The following is a 10,911-nucleotide window of genomic DNA, read 5'->3' as shown; positions in this document are numbered from 1 at the left end:
CGACTGAACTCGCCGAGTCCATGGGGAGGACTTGCCGAGTCCATGAACAAATTCATTCTACTCGCCGAGTAGAATAGTGCACTCGGCGAGTAGGAGCGTGCTGGGCAGTTTTTTCGAGTTTTGTTGCTGGAAATGGATTAAGATCATTATCCCAATCTGTTTTGGACTTGTAAAATATGTTTTTCAAAATGATAATGATTATGTTAACCCATTTTTGCATGACTTTTATCAATTTTCAAGTATTGTATATAGTTATATGATTTTCTTGAAATTGCTTGACATGAATTTGTGTTCTTATGAGTTTTTAGAAGATCATAGGAATTATATGTAACCTCCATGTATGTTTAATTCATGATCTTAATGGCTATGATGGTGTCCATAACTTGTCATCAAGTTATGGATAACCAAAAGTCACTTCTTTTAATTATGATTAAAGAACTAAAGAGGTTTCATAAAATGAAGAGTCTTCATTTTTATGAACCATTAAAACTCATAAGTTACAAATTGAAGAGATTGAAGAGACTTGGAATAGTTTCAAATCTTGCCCTCAAGTTTTGGAATTTGAAAAGTCTTACACTTTAATACTTTAATTCCAAATTAAACCTTAGATTTTTAATAAGTTTAAAAATCAACACTTATACTATTATTATAATTTTATTATATAGATATGTATAAGAATATGTCATTCTTACCGTTAGTAGGCCTCATTCACGAAGCCGGTCTATAAGGGGGGGTATAAGGTTGTTGCCTATAAAATGGTGACTTAATGGGTGTCCACTCTCACCCACCGCTTCCTTGATCGGTGGAGGGTCGTTAGCCGAACGGGTAGGATACGACTTTAAATACTCGTTAAAAGTATAATGAATTATAAAGTAACTATACATGATAAATTCCCAATCTTAGTTACTTTAGGAAAATGTGAAATTGGTGCTAGCCCATAAAATTACACTTTGTACCTTACCAAGTCGTTAGTGGAGCGTGTGTGGTTAACCGGCACACTAACATGGACTAGTAAGAGTGGCAAAGGGTAACTTGACTTTATTATAGATCGGTGGAGCGTGTGTGGTTAACCGGCACATCGATTAGGTAATATTGTTGAGGGTACCAAGTCAATTTGTATGGTTATTCACACCTTGTTTGTGATCCTCGGCATCCCAGTCACAAACTTGAGAGGGCACAATCGAGATTCAAACATGCCATTGAAAAGTTCAATGTATCTCAAAAGATCTAGGAGTTTCAAAACCAATAAAACCTAATAATAAAATATTTCGTTCTTATGGTGGAAATTGGTAAATCGTCATTTACCTACCTTCAAATATTTTATAGTATGGATTATGGCATCCCTCTTCCAACTATAAATAGTTTGTTGGATCCTAGCCTTAATATTTCATTTGGGTGAATTATTAAGGATTCCTAATCTAATGAAACTTGTCTTTCTTTCCTTTCAGATGTCTTCCAACAATGCTTCTGGCTCAAACCCAACAGGCTCCTTTTCCCTTATGAACTTGTGTGGTAAGGTCATCTTTGATGGATCCAATTTCAATGAGTGGATCAGAAACATCAGAATGATTACCCGCTATGAGGACAAAGAATATGTCCTCGATAGGGAGCTTAAGGTTGTGAGTGAAGCCACTGCTACTCCTGAAGAGTTTGCGGAGTTTGTTGCACATGAAAAGGATGCTACTAAAGTAGCATGCATCATGATGGCCACCATGACTCCTGAACTTCAAAAATCCTATGAAGATTTCTACCCCTATGAGATGCACCTGGATCTGATGGAAAGGTACCATCAGAGCGCGCGTCAGGAGAGGTATGAAATCATCTCCTCCATGATAACCGCAAGGATGAAGGATGGTGAACCCATCACCGGTCACTTGCAGAAGATGCAAAGGTTCGTTGACCGGTTGCTGAAGCTAAATGTTGACTTTCCTGAGGAAATGGCGATTGACATCATTCTCCATTCCTTACCTCCAAGTTATGATCAGTTTCGTATGACTTATCATATGAACAAGGAGGAAGTCACACTTAGCAAACTTCAAGGACTCTTAAGGACAACTGAAAATGGCCTTAAGGGTAAAGCGGTTGCTACTTTTACTCCTTTAACAGCCCCTGTTCTGGCTATTGGGCAGGGAAAGGGTAAGAAGAGGAAAAACCCTTCGAAGGGTACCAAGGGTAAGACTCTTGATGGTTCCTCTTCAAGTGGGACGAAGAAAGGTCCCATTACTCCTTCTTCAAACCCAAAGGAAGCACAGTGCTTCTATTGCCAGGATAAGGGACACTTCAAGCGAAGCTGCCCTAAATATCTGCAAGATGTAAAGGATGGGAAGGTTAAACCCACCCATGCAGGTATTTACACAATATTGTCTAATAACTCATCTAATGCTAATTCTTGGGTGCTTGATACAGGTTGTGGTATTCACATCTGTACTGATTTGCAGGCACTAAGAAGAAGTGAGCAAGTGGAGCACGGGAAGATGAACTTAGTCATGGGCAACAGGAAAGTATCACCTGTTACCAAGATAGGAGTTTATTCTTTATTGCTTAATAATGGGTTAATGTTAGATTTGAATAAGTGTTGTTACTCGCCCGAAATGGCGAGAAATATTATTTCTTTTCATGGCTTGTACAAACAAGGTTTTTCATTTTCATTTGATAATAAAAATGGTGCTATTAATGTTTATTACAATGATGTATTTTACTTTAAAGCATTACCTTGTGATGGTGTATATGAAGCCGTGAATGTTGTAGACAATCTAGGAAATAATGTGTTGTATATTGATTCTTCAGATAGCTTGGATAAAGCATCCTTGTGGCATTGTCGTCTCGGACATGTTAACAAGAAGCGCATAGGCCAACTCCAAAAGGCTGGAGTCTTGGAATCATTTGACCTCAAGTCAGATGATAGTTGCGAGTCTTGTTTACTTGGAAAAATGACAAAGTCACCCTTCACAGGTACTTGTGATAGGGGTGAAGGTTTGTTGGACCTTGTACACACGGATGTGTGTGGGCCCTTCAGAGTTGCTACAAGGGATGCTAATCACTATTATGTGACTTTTACTGATGATTACAGTAGATATGGATATATTTACTTAATCAAGCATAAGTCAGAAACCTTTGAAAAGTTCAAAGAGTTTAAGCAGGAAGTTGAGAATCAATTGGGCAGGAACATCAAGATGCTCCGATCCGATCGAGGAGAAGAGTATCTTAGCATTGAGTTCCTTGACTATCTTAAGGAATGTGGGATTGTCTCACAATTGACACCTCCCAGAACACCACAGTTGAATGGTGTAGCTGAGAGGCGCAATCGAACCTTGTTGGATATGGTTCGTTCCATGATGAGTCGAGCTTCGTTACCAATCTCTTTCTGGGGGTATGCCTTAGAGACTGCCGCCCATATCCTTAATCTAGTCCCTACTAAAAAGGTTGCCAAAACACCTCACGAGATGTGGACTGGGAAAGTTCCCAATTTGGACCACATCAAGATTTGGGGTTGTGAAGCTTTCGTGAGGCGTGAGACTCATGATAAGCTTGAACCTCGAAGTGAGAGGTGTATTTTCATCGGCTACCCACAGAGATCCTTTGGTTACCTCTTCTACAGACCCAGTGATAATGTGGTTTTTGTAGCAAGAAGAGGAGTCTTTCGTGAGAGAGAATTCATAAGCCAAGGGGATAGTGGGAGGCAAATTGAGCTTGAAGAGCTTCAAGAGTCAAGTGGTGAAGGAACCTCAAATGCTATCGACCAACCTGAGGAGGAAACTCCTGTTGATACGATAGATGAGTCTGTACCTCCAAGACGTTCCACTAGGGTGAGGAACACACCTGATTTTTATTATGGTTATCACATCACCACTGAAGGTGATACATTTATTAGTGATAGTACACTAATAGATTTGGATGAACCTAATAACTACAGGGAAGCCATGGCAGGCCCTGAGTCTGCTAAATGGAAGGAGGCTATGGACAGCGAGATTCAGTCCATGTATGACAATCAAGTTTGGAACTTGGTTGACAATGTACCAGGTCGTAAGACAGTTGGGTGCAAATGGATCTTCAAGAAGAAGACCGACATGGATGGGAAGGTACACACTTATAAAGCGCGACTGGTTGCAAAGGTCTTTACTCAAACTCCGGGAGTTAACTATGATGATACCTTCTCACCAGTAGCTAAGATTAAGTCTATTAGAGTATTGTTAGCCATAGCTGCATTTCATGATTATGAAATATGGCAAATGGATGTCAAAACCGCTTTCCTTAATGGAAAGTTGGCTGAGGATGTTTACATGGCTCAACCAGAGGGTTTTGTCGATGCAAGATACCCTAATAGAGTGTGTAAGCTTGATAAATCCATTTATGGATTGAAACAAGCATCTCGCAGATGGAATCTTTGCTTTGATGAGAAAGTCAAAGAGTTTGGCTTTTCTAGGAGTGAGGATGAGTCTTGTGTGTATGTCAGGGCTAGTGGGAGCATAGTTAGCTTCTTGGTGTTGTATGTGGATGACATACTTCTCATAGGAAACGACGTCCCAACCTTGCAGGAGGTTAAGTCCTGGCTTGGGAAGTGTTTCGCTATGAAGGACCTTGGGGAAGCTGCCTATATCCTAGGGATAAGGATATTGAGAGATAGGAGTAAGAGACTAATTGGACTTAGTCAAAGTACTTACTTGGATAAGGTGTTGAAGAGGTTCAGCATGCAAGAATCCAAGAAAGGAGAATTACCAATCCAGAGTAATGCCAAGCTGAGTAAAACTCAGAGTCCGAGTACAGAGGCTGAGATAGCTGAAATGAGTCATATACCATATGCTTCCGCTGTGGGCTCGATCATGTATGCTATGACTTGTACTCGCCCTGATGTGGCCTTTGCTTTGAGCATGGTCAGCAGATATCAAGGGAACCCTGGCAAGGCACACTGGACAGCGGTAAAGAACATTCTCAAGTATCTGCGGAGGACTAAGGATTGGGTCCTTACCCTCGGAGGCAGTGATGACTTGAGAGTGGAAGGATATAGCGATGCTAGCTTCCAGACTGATAGGGATAATTTCCGCTCTCAGTCAGGCTGGGTCTTTATCCTAAATGGAGGGGCAATTACTTGGAAAAGTTCCAAGCAGGAGACAGTAGCTGATTCTACTTGTGAATCAGAGTACATAGCAGCAAGTGAAGCAGCTAAGGAGGCGATATGGCTAAAGAACTTCATCGGAGACCTTGGAGTTGTACCAGCTATAAAGGAGCCAATGGAAATTTTCTGTGACAGCGAAAGTGCGGTTGCTTTGGCTAAGGAACCAAGAGATCACGGGAGATCTAGGCACATTGACAGAAAATACCATTTCATCAGACATCGAATAGAAGAAGGACTCCTCGTGGCTAAGAGGGTATCATCAGATGAGAACCCGGCAGATCCCCTCACGAAGGGACTGAGCAGGGTTAAGCATTTACAGCATGCGAGGTGCATTGGGCTGAAGGATGATATTAGTTTCAATAATTAGATTCCTGAAACTTGTAAAATGTAATTGACATTTGATGATAAATAAAAGTTGTTATTTATTTATGAGTAAGGTGTTACTATCTTGTGTTGATTGTTTACTATGTTTCAATTTTGCATGTTTTTACTTCCAGAATAATTATGTTATTATTCAAACCATCCACAGTCAGTCAAACTTTGGAAGTAAGTATTGATTTAAGACTGTCATGAATTTGGCTTGTATGATTTGTCTAAAAGTGCTTTGGACAATGCAATGGTTGCTACAACATTCATGAGTACTCATAAGGGCTGAGTATTGGATCCAACCCACGCTCACTTGCATCACTTCATGGAATTTATCTCGAGTGATCGTGAGACGGTAATATCATATAAATCTTCAAACCTAGAGATATGAGTTGTTGACTATGAGTTGGTTATTCATTGATTGTACGAAAACGCATTGGTAACTCGATGTTATAAAACGTGCCTTTGTGAATAATTCAACAAGTAGTTAGTACAAGCATATCAGTCGAAGTTTATCTGTTCCTTCTAGAAATAGAAGCGATATCTGGGCCCCTCGATGATTTGGTTTTGACCTATGTACCGGGCCCGGTCAGAACCTAATTGATGTGTTCAATTTAGTTCTATGTCGAAACAAATCAGAGATCGAGAAACAAATGCTGGACAATAAGTAAGACCATGTTCCATGTGTTTGTCCGGCTGATATCATGAGAACAGAGGATTATATGATCACTTATCTTAAATGGCGTATCATCATCATCTCAGTTCCGAGAGACTTTGAAAGAGCTACGATTGCTAGTCGGATTTTGAAGTCATATTTGAAAATATAGTTATTAGACTTATCCAAGTGGGAGACTGTTGGATATAGTGTCTAAGTCCATAACTTTATTTGGTATGTACTTGACCCGACCCGGCATGGTCCATTTGGGTTGCATGGCATTGCAATACTTGGATAGACTAAATGAGAGAATTAGGCACTTATGATTGTTAATATATTATAAGTTCTAATATATTAATAATAGTATTATTTAATTAGTATTGATCAAGTATTAATCTAGTATTAATTTGGTGATCAAAGTGAGACTAATTAAATATATAGGGTTGATTATGACAATCATCAATTCTTTTATGGTGGATTAATGATCCATGGTTTATGGGTTTGGTTATAACCATATGGAGCTCCATGGATAGTCCATGGGAGTTACAAACCCATGGGTCATGGGAAATCAAGAGTCATGACAATTAAGGGCATTCATGTGTAAACCCTAATTGTGACAACACTATAAAAGGAACCCTATGGCTAGCAAAATGGGGACCTAGTTGACCTAGTGTTACTAGAGAGGGCATAACCGATTTTGAGGCTAAGTGACATTCTCTCAAGTTATTCCAAGTCTTGTGGTGTTGTGTGAAGCATTTGAGGCACAACATTTGGGGTGCTAGGCTCACAAAGTCTTGAAGGAATCCAAGCAACAACAAGGTATGTATTTCTACTAGTTTTTATGTTTTATGTAATCCCCATGCCATGCTAGTTAGGAAATAACCTTGAAAAAGAAATTTGCATGTATATAGAGAAAACATAGATCCAAGGTTATTAGGGTTGCATGTACACTTAGGAAGTGTTAGAATGCTCAAAACCCATCAGAAACGTCATCAGGATAACGCATGGCATCATAAATATTGAAGTTGATAACTTCACCATCAAATTCCATTGAAAGGGTACCATCATAAACATCTATTTTGGTTCTGGCAGTTTTTAAAAATGGTCTCCCCAAAAGAATGGAACCTGAGTTTGGTGAGTCGTCATCTCCCATATCCGAAACATAGAAATCAGCTGGGAATATGAGTTCATTCACTTAAACCAAAATGTCTTCCAGCACACCTTTTGGGTGCACCAGAGAACGATCAGCTAACTAAATGATGACTCCTGTTCTTTTTAAAGGCCCTACCCCGATAGTTTTAAAAAGTGAGTATGGCAAAACATTTATAGAAGCTCCTAAGTCCAACATAGCTCGCGGAACTGAAAGGTTACCCAACTTGCAAGGAACAGTAAATACTCCTGGATCCTTGCAGTTTGGGGGTAGCCTTTTCTGTAAAACAGCTGAAACATTCTCGCTTACTTTAATTGTTTAGTTTCCTTTTAATTTTCTTTTTGAAGTACATAACTCTTTTAAAAATTTAGCATATCGGGGTAGTTGTTTAATTGCATCTAGAAGGGGAATATTTACCTCAACCTTTCTGAAGAAATCCATAATCTCTTTATCTTCCTTTTCTTCTTTCGTGTTTTTCAGTCTTGAGGGAAAAGGAGGAGGGGTAATTTTCACTTCAGCTTCAACAGGTCTATCTTTTTTCTGCACCTCTTCAGTTGCCTTAGATTCTTGCTCAACCACGATCTCTTCTTCCTCGTCTTCTTGCTGATCTGGTCCTTTGTAGTTTTTACCACTTCTGAGGGTGACAGCACAAGCATTGTGCTTCAGGTTCTTCTCAGTCTGAGATGGGAATTTTCCTTGGGTTTGTGCTTCTAGTTTGCTCATGGAGTTCGCGAGTTGTGATACCTGCTGCTCCAGATTTTTGATGCTGGACTTTGTTTCATTCTGGAAAGCTTGGGTACTGGTAGCAAGACTTTTAACTATGTCTTCCAAAGACATGCTGGAACTACTAGCTTGTGACTGAACAGGTGGTTGCTGAAAATTGCTTTGGTGCTGATTCTGCTGAAAAGATTGCTGAAACCCAGGTGGAGCTTGGTATTGGTTTCTTTGCTGAAAGTTTTGTTGAGGTCTTGGCTGGAAATTTTTATTTTGAGGCCCTCCCCAATCTTGGTTGTTGCGATGTTGATCAAATGGCCTTTGCTGAAATCCTCCCATAGCTTGCACAACTTCAGTATCTTCTTGAAGTAGTGGGCACATATCAGTTGGGTGCCCGATTTTGCAGCAGATCCCACAAGGTTTGACCTTTGGTTCAATACCTTTTTCTTTTGTCAACAAAAGGACAACTTTAGTCAATTCTGAAATCTGGGATTCCAGGTGGGCGTTGCTCATCTCCTTAACTCCTCTTGTATGGTCTGGGTACCACTCTTCCTCAGTTGCTGAATGTTTTGATTCATTGGCCAATTTCTCTATTAATTCTCTGATCTCTGTTGGTGTCATGTCTGAAAGTGATCCTCCACTTGATGCATTTATAAGTCGCCTCTCCATAGGTATCAATCCTTCACAGAAACACTGATACAATTGATAATCACTAATGCCATGTTGTGGGCATCAGACTAACAGCTTCTTGAATCACTCCCAATAAGTATGGTAAACCTCTCTTTTGCCTTGCTTTATACTTAGAATCTCTCTGCGTAGATTTGACACCTTCTCCTCAGGAAAATATTTTTTTAGAAAAAGTTTGGCGAGTTCGTTCCAGCTTGTTATTGAACCAGACGGGAGGTCATATAGCCATTCTTTTGCTGCATCTTGAACTGAGACGGGGAATGCTCTTAATTTGATCTGATCTTCAGTAACCGTATGTGGCTTCATTCCAGAACAGACGACATGGAATTCCTTGAGAAATTTGTGAGGATCTTCATTCTCAAGGCCTCGGAATGGGGGCAGCAAATGGATTAAACCGGATTTGAGCTCAAAGTTTTGAGCCTCTGGAAAGGTGATACACAAAGGTTGCTGGGTAACCTCTTGTGTTGCCCATTCTCGTAGAGTCTTTTTAGCATCGTCTCCGTTGTCACTCATGGTGAATTCTGTTTCAGTTTCAGAAGAGTCTGTGAGTTCGGGTTTGTCTGAAGATGATGAGGAGTAGGTTTTGAACGGGCTGTTAAATGGTGAGGTAGGTGGTGCTTTTGGAAAATGTTGAAATGAGGTTTCAGATTCGTTCCACAAGGGAGTGCCTTGTGGTGTGGGTGTTTTGGAATGTGAGGGGGGGGGGGGGAGGCTGAGGTTCCTGCTTGTTGCTTCCGGAGTTTTGCCTCCTTCTTTAGCTTCCTAGCAGTCTTCTCAATGTCTGGATCAAAAATCAGATCACTTGTACGTGAAGATCTTGGCATAAAACTATTAGTGTTTTACCGTGTCCCCGGCAACGGCGCCAATTTGTTAAGACCGCTGTCGTACACGATTTAAACAAATAAAAATATAGAAAAACTGCTTTATTGCACTAACAGGTAGTACAGGTAAGCAGGGTCGGATCCTCAGGGACACTTCCTAATGTTTACACCTCTTTGCGTAAGGTGTGATCTAATTCTTGATGAATGCAATAAACATAAAAGGGGGGGGGGGGAGTTTATTTCTGAAAATTAAACTAATAGAAATCGAAAATGACAAAAGAATAACTAAATTTAAAGTGATGAAAATTCAAATAAGAGAAAGCAATTCCAGTTTCGGGGTGACTCCCCTAATCATATAATTAACCTCCAACACAATATTTGACTATGAACTTGTTTAAACTGGTACTAAAGTTCATTAACAAGCTCTAATGACCTTTATTACAAAAATCATTTAATCAAAATAAGTTCTTTGAATTAAACCTAACTTTTTACTAAATTAATCAAACAAACTCTTGATTAACAAAGAAAAGTTGCATTAGACACAGTGTAATTCCCAGTAAAGTTCAATACCTCTCATAAGCTCGGAGGCGTTAAAACTTGTTTGATCATTTCATATAGAGTTAACCCTAAACTCAGAATTAATCTAATACTCTACTAATTAATCTAGACAATTACGGATTTAAACAACCAGATGACTAGAATGATTCACAAACAATTTAAGTTGCCAACAGAAACTGAAATCAAAATCAAACACTCAATTTAACACAGAATTGATCAAACTAAACAGTAATCATAGTGAAACATAGTACCTAATGATTAATCATATGAAAAGGTTACGTCTTGCGAAACTGAAATCTGAGTTTTTAGCCTGACATGGCTAAAAACGGATTACAAACAGTGGAAATAGAATCTAAACGATAAATCTTACTAAACTACGAATAGAAATTGAATCGTCTCCTTTAGATCTGCGTTCTTCACTTGAAAACCTCTAAAAATCGCCTCTGAATCGCCAGGAATCGCCAATTAGGGTTACTGGAAGAGTATCAGGCTGTATTTATACGTCTAGCTGTCAAAACGCCGTACCTGCGATTGCAAAGGGCATACCTGCGATCACATGTATCACCCAAAACGTGTCACGAGATTTTTTTAATGAAGTACGTTGCCATTTCGATGCAAATTGACCAACCTGCGATCGCAAAGGCACAACCTGCGATCGCATGTTTCTTTTTTACTCAGCTGATGAATTTTTTGGCTCGACAAAACCTCGAAGACAACCTGCGACCCAACCAGCGATCGCAAAGGCAAACCTGCGATCGCAAGGAGACAAGGTGCGATCGCATGTTACTTTTTTTAGCTCTTTTGGTCGTCGTTCCTCCTTCCAAGCAGTTCTTGATCATTTCCCGGC

General features: G+C 39.8%; 2 protein-coding genes across 2 annotated transcripts; both read right to left on the bottom strand.

The window, feature by feature from the left end:
* Positions 1–7,602: 7,602 nt before the first annotated feature.
* Positions 7,603–8,667, bottom strand: LOC145114117 (uncharacterized). Its single transcript, XM_079050123.1, has one exon. The coding sequence runs from the start codon at positions 8,665–8,667 to the stop codon at positions 7,603–7,605; it is 1,065 nt and encodes a 354-aa protein (XP_078906249.1).
* Positions 8,668–8,751: 84 nt separating this feature from the next.
* Positions 8,752–9,198, bottom strand: LOC145114116 (uncharacterized). Its single transcript, XM_079050122.1, has one exon. The coding sequence runs from the start codon at positions 9,196–9,198 to the stop codon at positions 8,752–8,754; it is 447 nt and encodes a 148-aa protein (XP_078906248.1).
* Between the last annotated feature and the right edge of the window lie 1,713 nt (positions 9,199–10,911).

This window comes from Lactuca virosa, chromosome 5, assembly GCF_052849685.1.
Source record: "Lactuca virosa cultivar CGN04683 chromosome 5, Lactuca_virosa_CGN04683_v6, whole genome shotgun sequence".
NCBI classification, from domain to species: Eukaryota; Viridiplantae; Streptophyta; class Magnoliopsida; order Asterales; family Asteraceae; genus Lactuca; species Lactuca virosa.
Note: the sequence above shows the minus strand (reverse complement) of the source record. Positions and strands in the feature narration are given on the sequence as shown.

Excerpts from the sequence above, each read along its gene's own strand:
- LOC145114117 (XM_079050123.1), bottom strand. The coding sequence starts at position 8,667 with ATGGAGAGGCGACTTATAAATGCATCAAGTGGAGGATCACTTTCAGAC.
- LOC145114116 (XM_079050122.1), bottom strand. The coding sequence starts at position 9,198 with ATGAGTGACAACGGAGACGATGCTAAAAAGACTCTACGAGAATGGGCA.